Source organism: Athene noctua, chromosome 1 (assembly GCF_965140245.1).
Source record: "Athene noctua chromosome 1, bAthNoc1.hap1.1, whole genome shotgun sequence".
NCBI lineage: Eukaryota > Metazoa > Chordata > Aves > Strigiformes > Strigidae > Athene > Athene noctua.
This window is the reverse complement of record NC_134037.1, coordinates 121,454,121-121,481,982: the sequence shown is the minus strand read 5'-3', so window position 1 is coordinate 121,481,982 and position 27,862 is coordinate 121,454,121. Positions and strand designations below refer to the sequence as shown.

The following is a 27,862-nucleotide window of genomic DNA, read 5'->3' as shown; positions in this document are numbered from 1 at the left end:
GGGGAGTAAAAAGTATCTTTCTCATTTCAGTCTCCTGGATATTACGGATGATAAAGGCATACATGAGAGACTCTACATTCCTGTTATTGCAGATTTAAGTCATGCATACTGCACCCACATATTTCTTTCCTTGCTGATTTATTTTCTTTTTTCCATAATCTATTCCATTATGTTTTAGGTGTCCTTGACCACATGAAATAAAGCGTGGTGCTGAAGTCCAAATGACACAAGGAGTTGGTGTGGGGGTTTTTTTTGGTATGTAGGTAAGTTGAATCCTGATGGAAGTCACATATTAATGATTTACAGACAAAAATGCAGAGCTTAAAAGAGAGGGAAGTAGGAATAAACTAACACAGTGACATCTGCAAACATGTCTGGAAGACCAGTTTGCATTGCTGATTTTGAAGAGTATGCTAAAAAATTTCTCCCCAAATCAGTGTATGATTATTACCGATCCGGAGCAGATGACCAGGAAACGCTAGCAGATAATGTAGCAGCATTTTCAAGGTAGGATGATGATTTAAGGTCTGGAGTGGGAGGTAGGGGGTGTGAATTCTGCTTTATTATTAGATGTGGTGCAACATTAAATTCTTCTGTATGAACAAAACTTAATTTTTCTGCAACTTCTTTCTTTTTAGCAAAAGACTCAGATAACTTTCAGAAAAACTGTCTCTTCCCTTTCACTCCTCCACCCAACATTTTCAGCCAAAAAACAGTCCCTAAAATCCATTAGTATCTTTAGTTTTACCTGCATTTTTGCTGCTTTTGTTACCATACATTCTCTAAAGAGTCCTTTCAGCTCCGATATATAATCAGCTGATGAAACTCTAATTTCGATGTTTTGGGCTAGAATGCTGGCAAGGGATTCTTGCGATTGGGTTCTACTTCTGATGTCTCGAGTCAGTTTTGCCTTTTGCTTGTTCTTCCTGAACTGAATTAGTTACGCAGCCTTCCCCAGTAAGTGCTTGTGCAGCATTGCTAGGTCAAAGCCTCATAGCCTAGCAGGAAGGAGTTGTGTATCCTAGCTCTGCAACAAGCCCTGAAAGCCAGAGCTCAGTCCTGAGTGGCCAAGCAGTGCTCAGGGGCATTCCAGCAGAAGGTCAGCACTTCACTGGGAAATCTTGTAAATGATGGGGACTATTATAAACCAATTTTGACTTAGATTGGCCCTATGAACTGTTGTCAAAAGCTAGACTCGGGTCACCTTTTGTCTCAAAAGTACAAGGTCAACGCAAAATAAGTCAGCATTTGTCATCAGATTCGGTGCAAGAGTGTCAAAACTCTTGTTAAGTCAGTTGGTTCCCCACCTCTTGAATCTCTGCTGCTGCTCTGCCCCTGGAGCACTGCAGAGAAAAGAAGGCAGCTGGAGGCTGATCAGCTCAGCTGGATGAGCCTGAGCCTGGCCAAGCTGCTTAAACAGCTGATGGCTTCTCTTTCCTTCAGGTGCTGTGTTGGTGCAGACATTTAACCCCCCTGCACTTGTCTTTGCTAATCTCTAAAGGCTTTTTATTAGATGAGACTAACAAGACAAAACAAGATTTTTTTTTCCGATTTATTTTTTGTCTTTCTCCCTCCCCGCTTTGCTTTTCTGCTCCAGAGCAGCAATCCTACTTACTGCTCCAGTTGCTTTTCCATAGGCTATGAGCAGTTCAGCTGGAAATCCCATGCAGCTTTAAGGCTGGAGGAAACTTGGTGGTAATTCACTTCATGGGACTTCAAAGGTCAGATCCCAGAAATTGGCTCAGAACCTTAATTTTAGGGACATGTATAGAAAAGCTTTATAATGGCAGGAGAAGACGATGACTAACCTCCCCTGTGACCACTTATTCCAGATGTTTTAGCTCTTTGCAGAAACCACCATCACAGACTGGAAATCCTCTTGTACTTGGGGCTACTCAAACATCAGCCAAAGGGCTGTTCTGGCTCCAAGGAATAAATAGGAACAGGAGGGGATATAGTAGTACTCACCTAATGCTTATTTTTTTAATTTAATTTTTTTTAATGCTTCCGGATGCTATGATGTTATTTGCCCTCTTAAAAACAAAATGAGGTGTTAAGGACACTCAAAAGAAAGTGCTCAGAGGCAATAAACTGTGGAGTAGTGAACTTTTTACTGCTAACTGCTAGAACTAATCGTGATCAAGCAAAAATTGTATCTAATCTGCCCAGAGACAGGCCAACAAAAAGCTGGGTACGTCCACTTGCTGTTTTGGTATTAGCAGAGCTAGATGTTAGTGGTGAGATAAGAGCAGCTCTGCTCTGAAGCTGTTTCCCACCGCAGGAGCAGATTCCTCTGATAAAATAACCTCCTTGCCTCAGGGTGGTTCAGGCTCACCTTTCCAGGCATCTTCTATCATATTTTCAGTAAGAACCCCCAGTTTTAGGCATTCAAAACTGCGGAGCTTGCAGGCAGCCTGGAACTGAAGGAAATATTAATTAGCGGTGCTTGAACAGCCTAAGACATTTAAAAAAAGGCAAATTAAATTTGCCAGGTCCCGGTGTGGCTGAAAGGCACTTGATGCTGGATTCCTGCCCCTCGAGAGTGAAGGTACTAACGGGGATGGAAGCTGTGTTTCTGTGTTTGCTACCTCTCCCTTTGTATATTTGTCTTAAAGGAACCAAGATCTAATTTCTGCAGTAGCTTTAGGCCACTTAAGCATCTTCTAAGAAAGCAGTTACAAAATCTAAAAGACTTGACAATGAGATTTATTCTATTAAACCTTCAAACAACTGAACCTATAGACAGTCAAAGAGAGAGGTCACAGGGTAGAAATACTGAAGTCAGAGCTTTCCTTGTTACCTTTCCATTGCTCTACATCTACGTCTTTTTCTGGCTGTCCATCCAAGCACAGAAAAGGGGGGGTGATGGTGCTGGGGGTCACCCAGCAGGGCAGGAGGAGAGCTGGGGTCAAAGCCTGAAACCCAGCTGCCCCAGTGAGACACGCAGCCCCCTCCTTTCTGGCTGTTGTGGGGCTGGACATCGCAGTTGAAGTCACCTGCTGGGGCTTACCAACTTTACCCGTATGAAGTGGAGAGGATGCAGGGCTGGATCATGGTTATAGTGATTTACAGTTTTGTGGACAAATGTGCTCTTTTATCTGTCCATAATGAGAAGGAGATGATAGTAAAGTGATGGATTGAGAAAAAACCAAAACACAACCAACCAAATAACACAAAAAACAACAACAAAAAAACCCTGGAGGGGTTGAAGAGTCGGGCTGACCCAGTGCTGAGGGATCTGGTGTAATTGAGAATGGTCAGTGTGAGGTTAAGTGTTGGACTAGATGATCTTCAAGGTCTTTTCCAACCTAGATGATTCTGTAAAGGTGGTCAGAGTTAAAAATAGCACTTATATAGCTTATTAAAAAGTTAAATCATTCAACATTTCTAGTGCCTTCCTGTCTATTTGCAAACTAAAATATTTCCATTAAGCAGTGTGCACTTGCTGCTTGCAGCCAGATGGACTTTCCTCTTTGCAAAGGCCCCCCCTTTTAATGGGCCTTTGAACCTTTTTGGAAGCATGTTGAGCACAGGGCTCCGTGGGCTCAATCTCAATAGCTACCTGTTTCTCACTTGTCACTGCTGAGATGCAACACGTGACAGCACATTTCTATTTTCTTTATTTACTTTCTTTGATGCTGTTGGGAAGAAGCATAGCCTAATCATTAAGGACACAGGACTGCTTCTCACTCTGAATCTCATACAGTCCTCGTGTGTCCCTGAGCGTGTTACTGGTTTTCTCCCTGTTCCTGAGCACAGCTTGTGGGTAAATATGAAGTAAGATGGACTTTACACTCCTGAACCACAAAGATCACAAGAGCTTGTGAAAGAAATGAGTATGTTCAGCTTCATCTCCCATTGATTTCCACTGTCAGAAGCTTAGTTGCATGATGAAAAATGTTTGCAGTTTATTTAAATATTTGTAGATATAGGTATAAATGTTTATGTTTAAACAGAAGAGAAGAAAGCCTGAAACTGCACCAGGAGCATAAATTGTTTGCCCTTAACTTTGTGGTGCAAAATTACTCAGGTGAGTGAGACTGCTGGGCCACATTGTATTTGGAGAAAACTCAGCGTTGGGTTTGTCTGTGAGCTCTGTATTATTTTGGCAATTGAATGGTTGCATTTGCAGAGAAATAAATAGGTTATTGTTAAGGACTGATCTGGCAAGTGAATGGTAGTTTTGATAGATGCTGCAATACCTTTGGAATGGCCCATGAAATTTTGGGAGCGGTGCAATCCATACTTGTTAGATTATAAAATGCATGTCCTGTCCTTTTGAGAGCGTAGAATCTTAAAGTACTTTGGACCTGTAATCAGATACCAGAGTACAAAATGTCTCCAAAAGGCCAGTGTTTAAAATGAGGTTAACACGAGGGACGGTGACTCTCCTCTAGCTTCCAGCTCTTCTGGGATTGAGGTTGGCACAGAGAACCGGAGCTCATGTTTCAAGATCAGTGTGTTCCGGCTGAGGCCAGATAATTATTTTTTATTCATGGTTTTCAAATGACGTGGAGATGACATTGGTGTGAGGCATTAAGGCCAAAGATGATGATTTGGGATGTCAGAGCATGCGTTGCTCCCCATAGTGTCTGACAGCATTCACCTTGCATTGCTCTGTGTCCCGAAACACCACGTGTCCTTCCAGCACCGTGTTGTCTGGCGATTAAATTCACTCTCAAGTTGTCAAAGAACCAAGGGGCCTGAATAGAGATTAGATTTTATGACAAGGTCGGCATGCCTTTAGCTTGATGGCATTCAAGAAATCAATCTGAAATATCCCCTTTCGGCATTTTAATGAAGGAGGGGTGTCTGTGTGTGTAGGAACACGTTTCTGCTAATCTGCCGTGACACGTTCTGCCACTGACTCCCTGGCGGCCTGTGGAGAAGATGCATTTTGTTGTCGTGCCCAAGGAACAGCAGTCATTTGTTTATCAGTGACAGCATCAGTGTGTATTTTCTGCAAACATATCGTAATTTTTGTAGATAGGTATTAAGGGTGTAAAATCGACTGGGCGTATAAATAATTAAATATTGGTTAAAAAAGCAAGGCTGAGAATGTGGTTGGGGTCAAACAATCATGTGGAGTTGTAGGGGAGAGAGAAGAAAAGGAATGCTTATAATAATAAATTACCTACATTTCTGCTATGTCTTTCACCTTGGATTTGCAAAGTGCTGCTAAGAGAGTCACTGTGTGGATGGCAGGACACCCTGGGAGAGAAAAAGGATTTTCCTCAAGCAAAAGCAGCCTTGTACAGTGCTAGCACCTGCCCCTTCTGATGGGAAGCGAAGCTGTAAGGGACATTAAGGCAGCAAAGTGGATTGGAGTTGGGATGGAGACTGCCTGAATGGTGTGTCATTGCCCAAGTGTGCCACTTGCGATGCAGCACGAAGGGATTATTTAGCACGGACTTGGAAGGGAAACAAGAGGAGCTGCTTCAAAATGTCAGTTTTAAAAATTCAGCATTTTTCACAGCTGAGAATGAGCGGGGGGAGAAACAAAGTGCTTTCTTCTTACCCTACTGCAAGATAACTTACATTCTGAAATTTTTGAGCATGGAGAGAAAAGGGGAAAAAAAAACCCAACCCAAAAAAACCCCACCCAAAAGCCACCAATCCACTCTTCTTCCCTTTCATCCTTCTTTCAAAACAGCAGGTGACTGAAGCTGCCTAAATTGGGGGTGCTCACTGCCTGCCCCACCACAGCATCTCCCTTCTTCCAACTAGGAAGAAAGATGTACTCACTTGCAGTTGTTGAAGGAAAATATGTGGGTGATGAGGAGAAGGCAAATAAAAAAAACCCCACAACCCAAAGTTTTTACAAAACATTGAGGAAATCTTTTAACTCAAACTTGGAAGCAGGCGGTGTGTGGCAGTCTAATGAATCCATGCTCCAGTTACTGGGAAATCCTGCTCTTGGGTTTTGTTTGCTGATGTTAAGAGCATTTCCCTATGGCTTGTCTAGAAAATGACTCGCTTCAAGAGTCCAGCAAAGTCACAGCTGAAAACACCCATGTTTCCAAAACAAGGTCGGGTTTTATTTAAAGAGCATAATATTAAGGTAGTGATCCCATTTGGTGTTTTTTGTGGGACCCAGTAAATACTCAGTTATGAGTATTCACTTGATGTTGGTCTAGAGGATGCAACCTGATAAGGTGCAAGGGGAAGAGAAACCACAGAAGACATTGGAAGATTCATTTATGTTGAAAGTCTGGGGCTAATGAGCCTGAGGACCCCAAAAAGCTCATGGATGGAGTAATGTGATGGTACATAAATGTGAGTGAGAAGGAGGCTGTTTATCACTGCTTGAAACAGCATAATTTTTCTTGCATACACTCTTGGGAGGATTTTTGCTCTTTGTTTCTTTTCCCAGCTAAAAGCGTTACAGAAATGTTGGTGCTTCAGGGCTGACCCTCACGTGTGTGCTTTGAGATGGCAGTGTTTTACAACCAGGCAAAAATCTTGACAGGTCTGGGATAGCAGAGAAACTAGGAGGCTGGGTAAGAGGGAGATACTTCACATTCTTAGGTTTTTGAGTTGGACTGTAAAAATGAGCAAGGTTATTAAAGTTTCCTCTGTTTTCTTTATATTTGTTGAGAAAAGATGTCTTAGAGCTGGGAGAAAACCTTCAGAATGAGGATTAGGAAGAAAGGGGGAGAAAAAAGTCATGTTTTCTTTGTCCCACCCTCAGCCCATCCTCCCCTGAAAAATAACAAACCAATACAATAGCGTGAAAACAAGTCTGAGGAGACATGCTTGCAGTGTGTGTCTTGGCGTTGAATAATACAGCTGACTCCCACAACTGTATCTCCTTCCAAGCATCATAACTGTCTTTCTCCTTCCTGGGGAGAGCTTTCTGGAGAGCTGGCAGTGCCTCCTGCTCTAGGGCTTCAGAAATTTGGGTCTTGTCCTGGCTCTGTCCCAGGCTTCTTATGGAAATGTCTCTTGATTTTTTTTTTTCTATAAAATTAAGAGATTGTGTGTTTCCTTCTTTCTCCCTAACCTGTCAGCTTAATATGCAAACTTAAGCTGATCAGTACTTGCTGTCTGAGGGTAACAGTGGCTCTGGTTGCTATCTCCATGCTAATAATAACAACATTATCAGTCTCAGACATTCTAGTGCAGAGCAGGTAGTCAGGTTCAGCAGTACTAGAGCTTAAGCTTTTAATTCTTTTCTGTAATGAAAATTCAATAGCCATCAGAGTCATTTCAGAGGGAGGGATGCCTTAGGGAGAGGTTAATGCATACCCTACTCCTGCTTGCTGAGAGGGTCTGGCCTGGCTCGGTGCACACCCATGTTCCTGCTAATGCACACCCTCTTGTGGCTTGTAGTAACTGTTGCTGGCTACAGCATCACCTGGATCATCAGAAAAAGTCCAATTTCACAGGTACCCCCTGGAATGTGACCCTATCCCAAGGTTTGGATATTGCAGTGTCATCTATGTGACCCCCATAAGAGGGATCGTGATACTGTTGTGCTGCTGTTGGGGGAAGGGGGGGTGGTGTGTGTGAAGATATGTTTCTCTGTGTGCAAGCATGTGGTGTCCAGTCTGACTACAATAAATTGTAATTCAAATTAAGTGTGGTTTAGTTTGCTCTGTTTTGGAGACAGCTTTCATTTTTACCCAAGCTGAAGACCCCAGTGGAGAATAAGGCCACCTCTGGGCTGACACGGTTTTTGGCAGACACGTTGGAGGCAAAGCAATGTTGGGAAGAGTCGAGCAGATGCTGGGCCACGTCATTCAAGGACTAGACCATAATTTGCCTTATTGGTCTTCTCCTGCACCAAGTTACAGTGGCTGCATTTGCTCTTTTCCTGGAAGCCTGGAGTCCCTGCGGTACAATGGGCTGTCCCTGGGGCTGCGGCTGTAGTCCCAGGGACTACGTGTTGTGCAGTGGCAGGTGACTGCCGGGGCTGGGACCTCTCTGAACAAAGCGACTCGATCTCTATGCCAGCAGAGATGCAGTGCAGTGGATTTCCACGCACCCTGGAGCTGAGGAAAGCCAGGGCACCCATCCTGCTTCCCACGTGGAAATTTGTTTCTGTGTAGTCTCACTGCAGAGACCCTTAGCACAGGCACAGGGAAGGCTAAACATGCTGGCCAGGCTGGTTTTATGCAAAAATCCCATGTCTTTTGGCTCCCTAATCCATAGAAGGAATAACTGAGGGTGGCTGATGACTTCTCCTGTTCCTGCACACCCGCTGTCATCCAGTTCTGCCTAGGGCTTTTAAGGAGGCTGAGATTCACCATGAACCTTATTATTTTGCAGCCTCTGTCATTTCTTTCAAATGATACCCACCAATAATACTCAAAGGCTCTTTGCTTCTTTCATGCTCCACAGACTTCAGTCCCTCCTTGCCCACTCCCTTCTGCCTTTGTGCATTTTGTTGGTCACACAACAAGGTTCTGTTACAGCCCCAGTACAGCTTTCACCACGATTCTCTTGACAGCAGGAAAATCTGCTCTTGTCTGTTGGGAACCGTAAATAACCCTGATGATGCTGGCTTTTTATTCTCTTTCTTTGTCTCTGTGTAGATGGAAGCTATACCCGCGGGTGCTCAGGGATGTGTCGGTGATGGACCTGTCAACCTCAGTCTTGGGGCAAAAAATCAGCATGCCAGTCTGCGTCGGAGCCACCGCTATGCAGCGCATGGCTCATGCTGATGGAGAGATGGGTACTGCTAAAGGTAAACCATGCAAAGTGCCCCCCACAATGAGTTTGAGATGAGCAGAGTAATCTGCTGGGGGTGCAGCCCAGCTTGGTTCCTTGCTTCTGATGCTGTGGCCAGGATAGGTTTGAGTTGTTGCTCAGAGTAATTGGGTCTATTTTGGAGTTTGTTTTTTACTGTCTTCCTTTGCCTGTTTTGTCTGCGGGTTCTCACTCATGATGAAACAGGGATGAGAAATGCAGTATGTAAGAGGGGAGTCGTAAGGAATACAAAATTGAAAACTATATCTATATAACTCTCTATACATTCTATAAAGGTAACTACAGATATTGTCATGGCAACATTCTTCCTGTTACAGAACTGCTTCTAGAAATTCAGAAGTCTTTGCTTGGCTGGGGAAAAATACTAGCTTTGAAGAGAGCTCTCCGAGAGCATCCCAGGGAGCCAGTGAGATAAGGGCCCCTCTGGGCTAGATGCTGCATGAAGATGTTGTCAGCATGGAGGCTGCAGCCTAAAAGACTGCAAGAAATGGGGTGTTAACCAGAATTCAGATGTGAAATGGCTTCTTAATCCTTTAACCCGAGCTGCAGGATAACACAAAATCTGAGAAAGGTCACACGGTGTGCCTGTTGCATGGAAACTAGATTGGGCTGTGTGTTTCAGTACTCAGCTCTGAATGAAAAAGGATATAAATCCTGAATAGGCAATATTTAAAAAAAAAAAAAAATCCTGTGCATTGCTGAACAATTCATCTAACAGTGTTTCCATGACCAATGCAGCAAATTCTAGTGTGAAGTGAGTCTAATATCTGCCCTGCGGTGGGAGTAGGCCTCAGCTCTCATTAAAAAGCCATGTTGCTGCGATGTGCACTGTGATGGGCTGCAGCACAGCTCCGGCAGCAATCCCCGTAAAAGCAGATTTCTCGAATTTTATAGTAGTTTGGGGATACGTCTTGGTTAGGATTTTTTTTTCCTCCCCAACAGATTTATTAGGAAGCCGAAGATTTTATGCCTATTGTATATGCAGGCGCATTCCACACGATGGAGCTCGAATACCTTGAATTGGTTTGCAAAGCTGCGTCTGGTGGGACGCCTTGGTGCTGTCCTGTCCTTTGGCAGCTCTCGCGGATTATTTCTGGCCCAGGTTATGCTGGGAGGAAACTGTGAAGCATTATACTGTTAAGTGCAAACATATTAATGCGATGTTTAAGAGCGAGATTCGAAACACACAGAATTCAGCATGTTCCTTAGTAAAAATTCCCACCGATGCTGTGGCCCGGCCATGTTTTAAGACATAAATCTATAGTGGCATGTAAAGTTGAGTAGTACAATAAGGCTGACTACCAGCGCTGAGTTATGGTCGTGGTAGATAACTTAATTTTGGAATTTCCTGACTTTTGGGCACTTACAATTTTGAACTTTAACATATGACTATTGTGTTTAATGTTGTTGGATTTTCAAGCTAGGAGAGCTTGGTGTACTGGCAACAGTTTGAATGTGCGGTCAGATAAACGTGTCCATGGGAGTTGGTAGATTTTTCATCACTTTCAAAGGGGAGCGTAATTAAAATCACACCCTCTGTATTGCATTAGAGGTTCTTGTAGCAAAAATCCGGCTTTGGTTTTGTGCTCTGTTAGAGGTGGAGTGGGACATTCAGGGCCAAGCTTTTTCTTTGACCTTATAAGATGACATGGATTAGCTGTAAAGTACTTGTTTGGCTTAAAGGTTCCCTTAGACTTGGGACATTCGGGATCAGGGGGTTTGCCACATCCAACTTCTCTTAAACTCTGTGATACCTCTGAAACATAAGTGAGCAGATTGTTGGTTGCTTTAAATCAGCTTTTGTTTCAGCTGCACTAATTTACACAAGCCAAGAAAGTATGATCCATAGTCTTGTGGCTTTTGCAAAGCCTGGCATATTTTGTCAACTTGACTTTTGGCTCAGGTGTCTCGGAAGCAACGTGTGGGGTGGTGCCTCTGCTGTTGTGACAATCCTTGAAAAGCACAGCGTGGTGTGAGGCTTGCCCCTTCCCAGCCAGGGAAGTAGTAAGTGCCCTAGCTCACATCAGGGGGGCACGGCAGCTGCCCTTGGAGCACCCACAGTGTGCACGTGTGTGTGCCCGGGCACCTCTCAGCACTGCCACAAGCTACATGTCTGCCTGATTGGGGTTAAACCTCAAGAGATGATCTTGTGTTCACACAATCCTGACCTGCAGAGCAGGGTGGTGCAGGTAGCAATAACAACTCCTTCCCCTAACTTTTTGTGTTTTTGAGAGCGATGCCTGATCCTGTCAAGGAATTCCCTTAAGCATCAGCATTTTGCTTTGAACTGCTCTGCTCTTCCAGCAGGTTTGCCAGCACCTCGTGGCATAAACATCCTCTCTAAGGACAAGGGCATGTCATGGTGTCTCTCATTAGGTAAAAGTCCCTGCCCTCACAACCCCTTGCTTTGGGGCTTGTCAGTGGTTTGGGAGCTGCTACCCCTCACTGCTGCTGCTCCTTGAGGGATGCTCTCCTGCATCAGTCAAGCTGGTGGAAAGGAGAATGCATCGTACCCAAAGCAGGGAAAAGTGTGGCAGCTTGCCTTAAACATACCTTCACTGACAATTCCGTTTCTATAGTAAAGGCTGTTTTTGGGGAAAAATGTTAAATTGTAACTTTAAAAATTGCTGGTGGCAGGCCACACAACACAGGCTATTCCAAAGGTTAACTAACTCCACTCTGAGCCGAAGAAGCTGTAATCATGGTCAAGACTTGTACAGCTTCAAATCCAGATGATGGATTTACTTATGCTTCTGTTAGACTTCAAAAAAAAAAAAAACAAACCCCAAAAAAACCCCAAAAACCAAACATCCAAGAAGAAAAAACTATTGTCTATATAGGCTGCAATAAAGTTGCTCCTCAGTTTTCTTTGACACATTTAAATGGACCTGGAGTCCTTCCTTACAGAGAAAGTTCTCTTGTCCTTGAAACAATTTCATGGACCTTGGCAGCTGTCCCAGTCTCTCCAAGTCTTTACTGAAGTATATTCCCTAGGATTTTAGTTGTAGTTCATCAGTTATGTGGCAATTGTCCAAATAATGGATTTTCTGTTCAGTAGAAACTGAAAAATTGGGAGGAAAATTGTTTTGGATTAACTGAAATGTTTAATTTGATCCAAACCAGAATGTTTTATTTCATTTTCCTACTAGCTAATGCTTTTAGCCATAGTTCTGTTTTGAAACAAAAGTGTTAGCACAGAAGAAAACATTTCCATTTTGAAAATATCAACACATGACATTTTGACTTAGGTGAATTTTTCTCATCTTTCCCACTCCAATTTCAACCTCTTTAACTAAAAATATTTGCCAGATTTGATGAATAATCTTAGCCACCATTAAAGAGCAAAGGGCTGTTCTCTAAACACTTTTCAACAGAATGTTTCTGATTCTTCGAGGTTTTTTTTTTCCTGCTCATCCATCAGAAGATTCACTATTCCTCCACGCAAAGCCATTTTTGCCATCCCGACTTCACGCTGTGCTTGCGAACCACTGTGATCCCCATGCCATCACTGCTCGTGCTCCTCTAAACAGGACCCACCTTCAAGTACACCGAGAAAAAAAATCTTGTGCACCATCCAGCTGCTGAGCAAGAAGTAGCAATATTTTTCAAACCTTAATAGATTATAAACAGATATGTAGCATTATTTTATTGAGATTTCTGTTGTGTTTATACTGCTGCTAATTACATAATGCTCTCTTACTGCCCAACTACCTTATGTTCTCTCGTTTTAACCCAGAAGGGCTATTGCTATACCTGACTTCTGTCTGACTTGCTTGAAGTCAAGTGGAACAGTCTGGCTCTTTTCTTGGCCAGATCTTTTGAAAACTTTGAATCCTGGTTGCTCAGATCTGGCGATTTTATGTTTACCCTCTGCAATTGCTCTCAAACGACTTTCTGGGTTACTGCTGACGCAAGAAGGGTTTCACCATCACCTGCGATGTGACTGCACAGTATGCTTTGCCAAATAGAGAATAGGAATATTGACTGAAAAGATTTTTTTTTTTCCCCTGTTTTAGCTGAGTTCCTGGCAGGTCTATCATTTCCACTGGAGAGGGAACAACACCTTTGCTCCTTTGGCTCTTAACAGACTTCTGCTGGGCTTTTTGATTGCTTTGCTGCTGAACATCTGAATTCAGGTTTCTTGTGCTCATTGAACATGCTTGTGACTGTGAGGGAGGGATTTTGCAGTTTATTGCTTTTTGTGCTCAGCCACAATGAAAATAGCAGGACTTTGCATCCATCTTCCACCAGATAACTATGTAGTGTTCCACAAAATACATTAATTTCGAGGTATTACTACTCCAGAGTCATCGAGAGGACAATATTCATGTGCAACAACATGGCCTGGACTGACCTGGCCCTGACTCCTCTCTGAGACCAGCATGTCCAGGGGACTTTCTGATGCAAGTGTGGGCAGGCAGTGTGGCATGACAGCCCTCCAAGACCAGCCGGACCCATTTTCTGTCTCCAGCCTTCCTGCACAGCTGACAAAATGCATTGGGTCAACAAAAACATTATAGGCACAACTCGCATGCAGCATTTTGTAAGCGGTGAGTGAGGTAAGGCTGGGCAGGGGATTTCTCAGCCAAGTGCGTTTTGTCAAGAGAGTAATGTTAAGTACTTTAAACAACTGTTTCTTAGGAGATGCAGCTCCAAGAACATAGCTACTTCTCTTGAGAAATACCACCCTGCCAAAAGGACATTGTGTTGATCTCAAGGAACGTCCTCTGGCCCCTGACTTGGGGACAGTGGATCCACTGGTGGATTCAGGGGAAAATGACCACATGGGCAGTTTGGCTGCTGTGCTTTGGAGATGCCCCAAAAAGGGAAATGATGGGAATTTGCACAGCTAGAGAAAAATAGCAAGTTCCCATTCCCCTACAAGGTAACCCTGATAAAATATGCAAGCTTAAACTGGCCTCTTCTCCAGTGTCCTCTCCTGAATTATGTGGCCTCTGGGTTGCCCACAGAGACAAACTCCGTACCCTTCCCAAGGCACTTAATGAAGTGATGCTCCATCAGGTGGGGAAAGGAGACTCTGAAGTTTCAGGATGAAAAAAGGGTCAAAAAACGTTATTGCTCTGTTCTCCTGTGGACTTCTCAAGTGGGTGCTGTCCAATGGTCAGCCTTGATTTATTGAAATGTAGAGTACTTTAGTTGAATTCCCCAAGAATGAGGAAAGCCCCATTTTATAGCGGTTTGTGTTCCCTGATGAGGTTTGTTCTTGTTCCTGGCTTCCCTGGGCTAAGTACAAGCAGATAGCAGTAGGGCTGAAAAACCTGTGCCTGCTCAAAGCAGCCGAGGAGCAAAGGCTGTGATGCTCCCCTTTCCTAGGCACCCCACCATAGCCCAAATCTAGTTGCATTTGGCCCTGAAACAAGATGGGGGACAAATAACTCAAAGCTTTATTGTCTTGGTATTGAAAACTTCCCCAGCGTGCTGCGTGCAGCTAATGCCACGCTCTCTGCACTGTCAGTGACCTCGATGGGAGCCTGCAGTGTGTACAAAGGTAAATGTATGCTTTGGGCAATGCTTGGGATTACAAGAAGACCTGGGGAGGGGAAAAAAAAAAAAAAGGCTAAAAGCAATCTGAAATGACATGAGGAAAGGCTGGTTTACAAAAACTTGACGTTTAAACTCTGGCAAATGTCACATATTGCTGCAAGAGCATCCCGTGGGAATATGGATCTAGTAGTACTGATTTGTAATAATAAATAGACATACTTACAGCACCCCAAAACTGAAGTGTAAAATATACTTGTTGGAGGAAATGAATTGCTTCTGAAATGAATTGCTTCTGTTGTCTTCAACAGCAGCTAAATGGGCAAGAAGTGGAAGAATATTTTTAGCAAAACCTGATTTGAGGTAGGAAAAAAAAAAAAAAAAACCAAAAACCCAACAACCTGGCAACTCTTCAGGACCATGCATCATCTGGTTTTGAAAGTCTAGAAAATTGTCATAATAAGCTTTAAAATTACGAAGATAAAGCACAGATCAACCAGAATTGGAACTTGGAATCTCTAAAATTTGAAAAATTCTCTGTGTGTGAACTTTGAATTTGGCCATGCAGATCTGAAATACATGTGTTGAGCTGGTGCTTTACCAGAGACCCGTTAACTTTACAGGACAGATGAGGCAAATTTTGTGACTATGCTTTTGTGAAAATGCCATAACCCAGTTTGGGATAGTTGAACTCTGATTGAACCAAACTGCTTAAATCTGATCTGAAATAAGATTAAAACATTATTTTCTCTATTGCTACATACGCAGATAAGTCAAAAGGATATGGTGGTATTTTGGGTTTTAAGTCTTCTATTCAAGGAATATATTTTATTGCACAGTTTCTATTTTAATTTTTTTTTTTTTTTTTTGCAACTATTCTTGTGTCCGTAGGGCTGTAGAAGTAGACCTGAGAATAAAAGAAAGCATGGAAATAAATGGATACCTAAAGGCAGATTGAACCATAACATTTACATTTTTCCCTTATCTGATCTGAGGGTTTTGCAATTGCTGCGCTAGCAACCCTTCCTCTCATTCATGAACTCATATTTGACAGAGCAACAGCAATGTGGATCCCTTACTTCTTAGCATCACTTAATGGACTTGATTTGGCAGATCACTTACGGGATTTGAGATAACCCACCACAGCTGATTTTAACAGGATTTTAAGCATTCAGAGTATGCATCAGTTCTTCAGAAGAAACTAATTTCTAGTTACTTAATCTGTGAGAGGGAACTATTTTCAGTCATTTTAAGGGGAGAAATGAAATGGCTACAATGTAAAGAGTTTTGGGTCATTGCCACTGTATTTCTAATGATTGAAAGCTGTGTAGTGGCCCTGGGAGGGCGTAACCAATTTATTTGAATAAGCTGTTCATAAGTTTCCACTCTAAGAGACTTTTAATCCTTATCTAACAAAATGTTGTCATAAAGACCAATTTTTAATTCCTTGATGGGCTGGAGATGACATTTTGAAACAGAGGTCCATTTACATTAAAAATATGCATACTGCAGTAGACCAAGAAAAATAAGGCTTTATATAATATTTTTTAGCTTTACGGTGTGTTTTCCTTTATTTTACATTAAGTGACAGATTACTCCAAAAAGAATAAGTGATAGATTCATAACAGTATAATTGTATGAGGTTAGCTGGTTTGTAGTGCAGCCTGGGTTGGAAATCACCCCCAGGGAGGCAGCTGGCACAGAGCCTCCAGCTGCTTGACCCCATCTGGGATTGTTCAATGACATTTAACCTTGGGGCTGCCCACACCTTGGGGGTGATTTCACTCCACAGCTTTTTGAAGGTAAAGGAGGAGAGGTCAAAACACATTGGGCATGAGAACCCATCCCTTTGGCCCCAGCGAAAGACTTTGGGGACCACTTGTTTGTTGTACCTGCTCATATTTGTATCTACTTCTGGGGTGTTCTGGGTCGGGACTGCCACTTGGGATGTGTTTCTCCAACTCTCAGTAAGATCAGAACTTCTTTTTTGGTTCTGTTTTTTTTTTACTGGTTGAAGTGTCAAGCTTTATGTGTGAGATCACACAATGGATGTGGTGTTCCTTTCCTTCAGGTCACGAGACAGGCAGCCAAACTGTTGAAGCAAAGAACAGTGGAGCTTCCCCCTTGAGTCTTTAAAAGAGGTTGTCTGCTGGACTGTGTCCTTCTGTTTTTATTAAACCCTGTAATACCCCTGTAGGTATGACAACAGGCATTTACTAGAAGAGCACATCAAGAATCATAGGCTTAATGCTAGTGAAAATTTTGAGGGTGGGAGAAAGCAGACAAAATGCTAAAGGGAGCATGTGCAGCAGTGGTGAGGAGAACTGAAGAGCAGTGTCGAGAATGAGAGACCCAAAACACCGATCTGCCGCAATGTGGCAGTGTTCAGAAAGTTGGTAGCCTTATATACATATATATTATATATATAGATATAGATATACATTTTTTTTAGATTATTTAAAACTACATGTGTGTGTATGTCCTTGAATGTATGTGCCAAAATTTCTGACAAGTGGTAGCCAGATGCTAGGGACTTACAAACAGGCTTCCCCGTAAGATAAAGAATTATTAATATGGGTTAGGCTTAGTTTGATCGTAATATCTTTTTATTTTCAGTATTGGAGCAGGGATCATCCCAAACAGCATGCAGACAGCAGTCACCAGAAATTTGCCTATAGAGAAAATAAGCCATGAAGTGCTTGCAGCAGCCCACTGCTGTTAGTAACTGATATTAATGTAGCATTCCCTCAAAGGCTGAAAATGCATTAACACTGAGGAAAGGCAAGATGAAATTACATGCACCGACACACTCTGGTGAGCCAAGTGCTCCTGTTTAGAGAAGTCTCTGGTTTGGTTAATCTCAAATATAACCTTGTGTTCCTCCAGCCTGCCAGGCGATGGGGACAGGGATGATGCTGAGCTCCTGGGCCACCTCTTCCATTGAAGAAGTGGCTGAAGCAGCTCCAGATGGCCTTCACTGGCTGCAGCTTTATGTGTACAAGGACCGGGAGGTTACCAAATCCCTTGTGAAGCGTGCGGAGAGAGCAGGCTACAAAGGGATCTTCGTGACGGTGGACACACCGCTCCTCGGCAGGCGCTTCGACGATGTGCGTAACAAGTTCCAGCTTCCTCCCCACCTCAGGTAGATGCTTGCTGATGGGATGTGGGGTGGGTGTGTGGCAGTGCCATGGTCACTATGGCCTGCTGTGACAGAAACTTGTCTGTGGCACAAGGAATTTCTTCCAGGTGCCACACACTGCACTGGGTGATAATATCAGGGAACTGAGCACATATCTCTTGCTGTGCTTGGGCTGTGATCTGCTTTGGGCCAAAACTAAGCTTTCTTGGCTCTTTGAAGATTGTGAAAAGCTCTGTGTGCCAGGCAACACGAGGCTGCAGATGATGAAGCTAGAGCGATGGGGCGTTTCTTTGTACATCTGTCAATATATCCTTGGATGTCTTCAAAACCCATCTGGACACAGCCCTGTGCACCCTGCTCTGCCTTTGAACTTGGATCTAGCTGCAGAGTTGGCTGTGCTCTGAATGGGGGCCTGGAATAAAGGCCCTTCCAACTGGTCCCTTCTAACCTATGTTATCCTACGACACTGCTCTGGGTCCAGGGCCATGTCACTACCACAGAGCCCCTTTCCAAGCAACTTCAACTCTTCTTTTACTCAAATAGAGAAACACAGGTATCAGTCTTTCTAAATTCTCCACGAGGGCAATTTCTAACCCCAAGTGTGTTTTGGGACACTTTCTGTATCTTGGAAGAATTTGTGGTCTCATGATTGACTTCAGCACTAATTCTAGTTCCTCTCTACTGCAGGGCCTATGCAGCATTTAATTTTAACAGAGCTATCCAGTAGTGGTGTAAGGATACAGATATCACTAGCCTTTTGCAAATATAAACTGGTAGACTGGAGAGACCACCCTGATAAACATATGCCAAAATGCTGGCACAGTGTTAGCAGCCATGGACTGGCTGGAAGAGTATTTACTGGACGGGATATCCAGGACTTGGGTTTGCAAAATGGAGCTAAAAATCTTGAGAGAATCTTGCAAGGAGGTCTTGGTAGTGGCCATAGTCTGCCACAGCATATACTACAGACTACTGTGTTTGCTCTTATTCAGAGGCTGCAAATGAACACAAAAAATTAAACATTAAAAAAAAATAGAATAGCTGAATGTATTTTGAAACAGTTTAACTTTGATTTGAGTTCTGGGTGAAAGCTAGTTTTGAGTATTAACAATGGGTCTGAAGTGCTCTTCCTATGCCTCCTAAGACTGTTTACGTTATACTATGTACATACCGTATCTAACATGTACATATCAAGAAATATAATATCACATCCTCAGGTCTTTCTTCTTTTTCATAATATTCAAACTGAAAGTTAAGCCATGGGACTGTGCAATGAATCTGATTCTTCACCTTGCAGGCAAAAAACCCCTCCAGAGCTTGGGTTTTGGGTCTCCCCCATACACTTGTACTTGAAGCTAATAGATTGTATGATGAAGGTTGACAGAACAGCCTTAACTCTGCCTGTGATTTCTGTATTGAAGCACAGTCTTATGAGGAAAGCACCAGAAAACAAAAAATCTTTGACACATCAAAGATGAAAATATAGTACACTGGTATGCATTATGCCCCATATAGTAATCCTGCTATAGATCTGTGATTGACAAAACATTGTCAATACACACTGTCATTTTACCTTAAAAAAACCCCCAAACTTTAAATAGCTTTTTTTAGGGGCAGTATCATTTTAAGGCCTGAGGTTAAAGAGTTTTGAATGTGAGTTAAATAAGCCAAAAATACTCAAGGAAAGCAGTAGAGCCTTTCTGAAACACTTTGATCCCACTGATGGAACAGCAACAACATTTTGTTGGAGTGAACCATATGAAATAATATGAAGTTGCAATAATCTTTAAAGGCTCGAATTAATCACTTCAGATTTCAGAATGACACTTGGACAGTGTTTTGTTGCAGAGTCGGCAGTGAAACTCTCCTAGTGCGGGGCTCTGCTCAGTTATGTGATAACTTTTTCTTGGCTTCAGGTTTTCAACAAAATTTCAAAGCAACAACAAGGTGGCATTGTGCTCAGAAATGTATGTAAGGCAACATTCATTCAAGTGTTGATCTGCATTTCACAGGCCAAGAAAAACAACGGTTATTTATATAATCTTATCCATGGTTCTGTTTTTCTCTGGGTACCCCACCCTCCACAAACCAACAGCTGAAAAGCTGGATCTTGCTGAGAGCCTGCTCCTTTCCCATTTTCTTCTGGGCCTGGAGCTGTACAGAAAAGCCATGTGAAATGCTGCTTGTTGCAGGCATGAAATCGACAGTGAAGCGAGCCAGTTTCCATGAGAAAAAACCTGTGCATTTCCCAAAATGTGGAATATGAGTATAAAATAATGCAATGTGCAGTGAGAGACGGTTTCTGAAGAAGAGCAGTTAGCCTCGTGTGGGATGTGGGTGTCCTTGGCGATACTGATGTCACTGATGGTGTTTGAATGATTGTGAGCACTTAGGCTGCTTCAGCTTTCCAATACAAGCACAGCCTGAATTTCTCTGTTTTCCCTACTTCCCCCCTCTGCTTTGTCTAGTAAGTCTGTGAACTCTTCCGTGCAGGGGCTGTCACTTGCCATTCAGTTCCTAGAACCAGTAAGGTTGATTTGGTGCTAAAGAGCAAGTAATAGCTAATGTTTTATATGAACTTCATTCCCCACCCCCACAATTTACAAGGAAACATGCAAAAAGACAGAAGGTGAACTGACTGGATGTTGGCCTTGCTGAGCAGATGAAAATTCTGAATTCTTTGCAAGGCTTCATGCAGATCCAGAAAATTCATGGATCTTAACAAAATTTTCCTTCTTTCTTCTCTCCTCCCACCTCCATGATCCCCTATTCCTCCAGTAGCTGAATCCCCTGGATTTAGAGAGGGGAAAAAGAAAAGTAAAACCAAATTTGCTGCATGAAAGCTTAGGGGATTTTTACTGTTAGGTGGAGGTGCACCTCTTGACTTCAGCAGGTCCTGGATTATGTCCAATGAGATTGATGTTCTCTTCTCACATGCAGCCTGTACCACTCTAGGGTCTGAATGTCCACAGCCTCTGATGCATTTAACCTCACACTGCTGCTTGCAGATACTGTAGTTCCTATTTTATGAAGGCAAAAGGAGTGGTTAAGCGTTGTGCCCAATGTCACACAGGAGGTCTACGGAAGGACAGATGCTTGAGCCCAGATTAGTGCTCTCACTGCTGGGTTTTCCCCCTGATTGCAGATTTGATGGTGAACACTTAGATTTTGGACTTTATCCTATTTTTTTTGAAAAAAAATAGGACTGTTGCCTTGGGCCAGAGAAAGTTGCACCAATGTTATCAAGGACTTTGCCAACCAAATGTTTTGGCTTTGTAAGGACTGTGATCTGACACGCAGTGATGGGCTTTTTCTGCTCCTGCCCTGCAGTACAGCAAAGCTTTAACACAGGTATATTGAATGCTGGTATTAGGGACTGATTTGTGACTATTTTTCTATGTCTTTTGTTTTTTAGATTAAAAAACTTTTCAAGCAGCAACCTGGCATTCTCCTCAGGGAAAAACTTTGGCGAAAATAGTGGACTGGCTGTGTATGTAGCTGAGGCGATTGATGCAAGTGTCAACTGGGAGGACATCAAATGGCTTCGAGGGCTGACCTCACTGCCCATCGTTGCTAAAGGAATCCTCAGGGGTGTGTAGCTCTGCTGCTTCCCCTGGGGGAGGCCAGGCGTCCCTTCTCAGAGGCACCAGAGAAGGAAATAATGGGGAAATTTTTGTAGTACCACATAGAATTGCATTGCTTTTTAATAGAAAGCATCTGCCTTGCTAATATGAAAAATGGTGGGATGCACATTTGTATTTCTGTGCTGTGCTAAACAGGGAAGATTTGCCAAAACCAGACCCAAAAGCACTCAAAGGGTTGGTCTTATGCATGGTTAGGAACCCAGCAACCAAGACAACTTATTTAAGCAACTGCTTAACAGAAACACGTGGAGCTGTCAGGTGGTTTGTGTGGCTGTGCTGCCAGGTGTGTTTACCTCGACGTTCAGTAGGTAGGGACCAGAGCCACTGCTCACCTGTCAGTTGGTAGCCTTGGGTCACAGCAGTAAGAGCTGAAACCAGATGCAGCCAGGGAGATTGAACTTGCTCTGTTCATTGTAAAGCCTAACTCTGATCAAAGTTGTATGCTATTGAAAGGAAAGCTGTATTTCCATTGTCAAAAGAGCACTGAGCACAGTGAAGTGGTTTCATTAAGTATGGGCTATGACTGTAATCATACTGATAATTCTGGCTTGGAGAAAATAATTTAGCAAAATAATTTCTAGCTGGCAATGTTTAAGCGATGCCAAAATTGCTTTCATGATGGTGTCAATGAGATCCCAGTTATGGAAGGACATATATCTGTTTTTTCCTAGCTGATGATGCTAAAGAAGCTGTAAAGATTGGAGTAAATGGTATCCTGGTGTCAAATCACGGAGCACGACAGCTTGATGGGGTCCCTGCAACTGTAAGTACTGGTGCCAATATGCACCAATAGTCTGGTATTCTCTACCTTTTGGCTTCTTGTTTACTTTCTCTAAACACATGGCAGCTGGAGGAAAAAACTCTAAATACATGTGTTATGTGTCTTAACCCATGAGCAGTAATCTGTCTCCACTTCCCTATGTATGTCACATCATATTTTGAGTTAGACACAGCCTCCCCTTCAAAAAAACCCACACGAGGGTTCATGTTTCTTCAAACTACCTAGGCACCCTGTCCTTGGCTGCAGCACCCTGCATGGAAATCTAGAAGAGCAATTTCAGATAGCGTATTACCATCAGTTAAATGTTTAGAAACGGGAAAGTCTTAAATTTTTTTTTTTCCAGTCTTCTCTTTTATTTCTCCTTTCTCATCCTTTTTTGAAAAACGCCTGTTGCTGTTTGCAGTTCACTGAACGTTGTACTAGAGTTGTTTTTCCCTTTTAATATTCTTCAGAGACCTCTGAAAAATGACAGAGTTACAGAACAGCTTAAAGGCATAACGAAACTCTCCCTTTTTCTCCTTTCAAATCCTTTTCACCTTTGGAAAAGGTATAGAGTGGTTAAATTACAGGTTTTTTTCCTTTTCCTTGTCGTGCTACCCCATGCTGTTTCCAAAGGTGAAAGGGATTTGAGAAGTTCTCAACTGGCAAAAAAGAAAGAAGTAAAGGAAAATGAAAAAATATGTGTTCAGGCTGAAGGAAAACCCCAGAATTCCAGTCATCACTCATGTTGCTTCATTTGGTGTGGGAAAGCTGCACAAGTAAAAAGAAAATGAAAGGGAAGAGAATCAAAGCCCAGTTGTGACTCTTTCCTAATGTGTCCTTGATGAAAAACCTCCTGGTTTCCATGATGATTTTCTGAAGGGAGAGGGGGACAGGTAAGCCTTTTTTTGCTGCAGAGTGTCTTATCTGCTCAGCTCTGTCCCACTGGTGTGTGTCCCCCTCCCTTAGAACACTTCCACTCTCTGCTCATCTCCTCAGGGGGCAGCTGAGGATTTCCCCAGCCAAATTCCTTCACCTGCTGATTTTCTGATGTCTTCACATGGACCCATTGGTCTTCTGGTTGTGTTGACTCGTCCTTCACCAGCCAAGCCCTGCCCTGGGGAGCCAAATGCCAGCACAAATGGTGTTCTAAGTGGTTAATGAAGTTGAGGCATGATCCTCTGAGATGTTCTTGCTGGGCTGTCTCCAGGTACTTCTGGGTACTGGTAGGAAAAAGATGCCCTGACGTCAGGAATTCTTCAGTTTCAAAAGGGAGACTGACAGTTTTCTTTTTCAAATGTGATTTTATGCTGTTGGAGAGTGTGCAGCCGTTCAGTTTTAGACACCTTAAGGAGAAATGAATTTTCAGAATGTGGGTGCCTAATACTTCTGAAATGAATTTTTCTTCTTTAACTCCTGTGCTCTTTATCTTCTTGTCTCCTTTTAAGAATGTATTCCCTAATTTCACTAAGAGTATTTGAAAATCCTGGGCAAGTCTTTGTGTGAGGTAGTCCAACAGGAAGAATGTATGAGGATATTAAAAACATTTTGAAAAATCCAAAAGCTCAAGAACTATGAATTATTTTTTTTTACCCACTGGAATAGAACAGAAATTAAACTTGCAAACTACTTCTTATGAATTATTCCTTTGCAACACAACAGTGCAGAGGAGAAGGCACTAAAAACTGATGTGTTCACTGGATTTCATCGTACGAAGAACTGCATTTCACAATGCAGTTTTCACAATGTAAATATCTGTGTCGGATCATGCTAAATGTTTCTGGTTTAGAAACATAATAATTTGCTTTAATTTCATGGGTTTTCAGAATGTGAGCTGAACCCAAGCTGGTTAATATTTCTAGTGTCTAGTTACACATCGAGGAAATCTATGTTTTAATTATGGTTTGCATCATACTTTAGTTATTATAGCACTTCAGTGCTGGTACAGTTTGTCAGGATGTAGAAAGCAGGCTCTGTATATGGAAATAGATATGTTTGGCAAGAGAGCAAAACCAAAGGGAGGGGAAAAAATCACAGCAAGTGCCAAACTTCAAGAAAATTTTACTCCAAATCTAAAAACAAACTGTTCTTTCAAGTTTTTTCCCCCTCATCTCCTAGTCATTTTTTATTCATTAGAAAGGAAATGAATTATATCCGTACTTGAAAGATATGAATTTGTGTGCCTTTTGTCTTACTACCACACACTGTTTCCAGTCTCCTTAGTATTTGGCTATCAGTTTTGGGTCTTTCCTGATTTTTTATGTATAGGAACTATTTAGGCATTATAGGAATGGTTGCCCTGTAATTAATGTTTGAGGCTTGAATTCAGGAGGCTCATCTCTTCATTGCGACCTCTTGCATGGTGTGGACATGTTACTTAGCTCACTGGTTAATTACTTGCAACTTAGGAACAGTAAAAATCCTTTTTCCTGTTACCTTATCACTCGTGTAGGGAATAATTAGAGCTTGGTGAAAGTAACATGTGCATGCATTAAAAGAAAGCATTTCCCACCTTGCTCAAGACTTGGAGGAAAGCTGATTTTTTTTCTTATAGGAAGACATTTCCTCTGCAATTATTCCTGTAATCAAGATGCATTTTCTAAAAGGAAAAATATATTCATTAAAATTTTTCAGCCAACTCACAGTTCCTCAGGGCACATCTTTCTCTTACTCCATAACTATACGTACAATGCCTGCCTGTGGGTACCTGGATGCTAGCTTGGCCTTTAGTATAAATGAATAATAAATTCAAACGAGAAGGTGGAGATGGTTATTTAAAAAGTGACAGAGATTCAACTTCAGCCCCAAACTAGTGAACACTAGAAGTTTGGGGGGTAGTATCAAGGAAAGCCCTCCTCTGTGCTTGCTGTTTCTTGTATTCTTCATGAGTGTCTGATACTGGCTTGTCTTGAATAAATGTCATGGGATCAGAGGGCCATTTTGTGTGACCCTGCTGATTCTTATTCTATATGTGACTCTCCAAATAAATTTTGACCTTTGTATGTATCTACTAATGTGCTAAGTCACTGCTGTTTTTCAGTACCAAGCTGTGTAATTTATGCATACAGTTAGGTATGCAATTGCTCATTTAGCTTATTTAAAGCTTGGATCCTGTATGTAAAAACTCATTCAAAAAATAAATAGGGTTACAGAAGTGGACAAGCTGTATTCCTGGTTTCACTTTTTTAGATTGATGTCTTGCCTGAAATTGTGGAAGCTGTGGAGGGGAAAGCAGAGGTGTTCCTAGATGGAGGTGTAAGAAAAGGCACAGATATTCTCAAAGCATTAGCTCTTGGTGCCAAAGCTGTATTCATTGGAAGACCTCTCATCTGGGGCTTGGTTTATCAAGTAAGTTATAAAATAAAATTTCTGGTTTTAGATGTTGTTTGCTTACAGACTTGTTGCTTATGCTTAGTGTATGCATGTATGTGTGCACATAGGGGTTGCGTGTGTGATGGTATCTGAGTGTGTCTGTGTGTACCCAGACCATCTAATCTAAAATTTGCTAGGACAAGTACTGGGGAGTTCTGGCTGTATGTAAAATTTTGACCCATGTATACATGTCTGTATCTACACACATGAGCTATATGTACACACAGTAGTGCATATTGCCTCTTAATCTCTCAGGGTGAAGAAGGAGCAAAAGAAGTTCTTCAGATGCTGAAGGAAGAGTTTCGCCTGGCAATGGCACTGACAGGTGAGACATCGACATTTTCTTTCAGCAATAACCACCTGTGTTTCACATTTCCTCATAGCTTTCATTTGCCCTGGGCAGGATGCTGTTGTAACCTAGAGAAGGGAGATGGCAATGTTTGTGATATAAACAGATTAGGCTATGGAGAGATGGGGAAAGGAGTTGTTGTTATCTCTGTCTTACAGATGGGGAACTGAGTAGATTAAGTAAAAACAAGTAAAAATGTTTTTCCCGAGGAGAGCAATAAATTTGTAAAATGTCGTGGCAAATACTTGGTCACTAAGGGGTGGATTTCATAGACAGAATGTAGATTTCTATGGGATAGAAAAAGAAAAAGCTTAGAGTGGGGTAGAAAAGCAGGGCTTTCAACGGAGATGTAACTTCTCTTCCAGGATGCCAGAGAGTAGAAGAAATTGGCAGGACACTGATACGAAGACATCAAGTACTGTTTTCCAGGATTTAGGTCTGAAGACCATTGCCTCATGTGTTGCCTGCTGTGCAGAAAGTGTGCTACTGGACAAAAAGCAACTGCCTTCACTCTTTGGGCCTTATCCTGCAATCCTGGCTGAGAAGGGGTAGTCTGCAGGAGATCTCTTTTTGAAGTAAATACTTGAAATGAATTTTACAGCTGTTTCTATATTCTCCTGGGCTCTCAAGGAAAGCTGCTCTACTGGGAGTTGATTAGAGATGGGCCTTTATACAAGTCCAACATAGAAATTTGGAGGTGTTTTGCAACAAATGCTAATATTAAGTTAAATGGCTGGAAGTAAGTTAGCTGTTAAAATGAAACTATAAACAGAAATGTTTTGATAGCAAACAGCTATAAAAATGTAGAAATTTAAAATTTGAAAGATATTTCTTGCTCACTGTTTAGAGAAACTACACTGTAGATCATAGAGATTGAATTTTGCTTTCTTATGAATGTGGTGCCATTTCCCTAGTGACTATGTGCTATTCCTTTGTAAGTGTGTGGGCTTGTAGCATGTGTCTCGGAATCACACAGAATCACAGAATTGTCTAGGTTGGACAAGACCTTGAAGATCATCCAGTCAATCTCAGAGGACTCGTAGTTGTAAAGAAATGAACAGCAAAGCAAAACCAGGGAAGTTCTGCTGTTTCAGTAACACAAACCTTTTGCAATCAGACAACCATTATGTATGTACATCATGTATCCTTGCCTGGTACAAATCCCTGTAGCCCTATTGCCTTCACCAAACTGTGCCAATTGCACCCAGGTGGAGCCCTGAGTCATGTTTTTCACCTGGATTAATTTGCTGATGTGGCAAGTGAAGGTTGATGATACCTGGGAATGTTTGTAGGATTTGCAGCCATGTGCAAAAAAGCAAAACTTGAATAACTGAGATATTAACCCATAACTTGGGAAGATCCTAGTTGCTCTATTCAGTTTCCATGATTGCCCTTCAGACAGATAAATCTTAATGTTATTCACTCTGCTTATGATGAGTATACAGAGACATACAGGATCTGCTCCTCTTATCCAAATACTCACTGAATTCAGAGAAATTTTGCAACTCTAAAGAACAAGGAATATCTTCATGCTGCAAAGTAACCTTTCCCAAAGCGAGCAGGAGGAGGTGAGACCCACTAATCTCATCTTGGGTAAAACTAAGAGTGGCTTTTCTCTCTGTCTCACTTCTGTTGCAGGTATAGCAATGTTACTGAGAGCAGGGAGAGGTCACTGCAGAAAGGTTTTGAAAATCTTGTGGAAATTTAGTGTTCATTTTTAAGAAGGATAAAAAAAAAAGCCTTGATTTCATTGTTCCACTGTCACTGACATCACTGCCTCCACCATTTGTTTCCCATCAGTGTCAGAAGGACTTTTGCATTCTGACTCTCCCTTCTTGCTCTGTTTGAAATACCCCTTACTGAGCTTTAGAGGCAGCTTTGAAACAAAATGATGGAATATTACAATGTGAACTAAAGCTGGGTCTGGAACTCAAAATGGGGAGAAAACCCAAAAGGCCAAATGCTTGCCCTTCGGTTGTAAAATTTGTACTCTTATTTACTGCAGAATGTAGTGTGTTGTGTGAGGGTTGCATAGCAACAAAATAAAGTTTATCTGTGTAAGGAAATATGAATGTTTCTCAGAGCACAGAGGAGCATAATTTCTGTGGTTTACTGCACTTATATCTGTTGCAATGTGGACTGTGTCAGATGTCAATTACAGAATGACTGCAGAAAGACTGTTTATTTTAGATAATATAAATGTTACTTAAAAGATAGGGGCATAATATCTCATGTTTACATGTCTAAGATCTATTTCTAAAGTTTAGAAGATGCAGTTTCCTGTCTTTGCCCCAACTAGATTCAAGGAAAATTCTGTAACTCTATGGTCCAGGATAAATTCTGACCGTGAGGAAACCAGTTTCGTTACTTGTGCATAATTAACT

At 42.1% G+C, this 27,862-nt stretch overlaps 1 protein-coding gene across 1 annotated transcript; it reads left to right on the top strand.

The window, feature by feature from the left end:
- The first annotated feature begins 370 nt into the window (after positions 1-370).
- HAO1 (hydroxyacid oxidase 1) lies at positions 371-26,039 on the top strand. The gene is made up of 8 exons (XM_074927030.1): positions 371-507; positions 8,538-8,689; positions 17,101-17,356; positions 20,769-20,944; positions 21,669-21,760; positions 24,947-25,105; positions 25,385-25,454; positions 25,844-26,039. The coding sequence occupies exons 1-8, from the start codon at positions 371-373 to the stop codon at positions 25,912-25,914; spliced, it is 1,113 nt and encodes a 370-aa protein (XP_074783131.1). The 3' UTR covers positions 25,915-26,039.
- Positions 26,040-27,862: the final 1,823 nt, after the last annotated feature.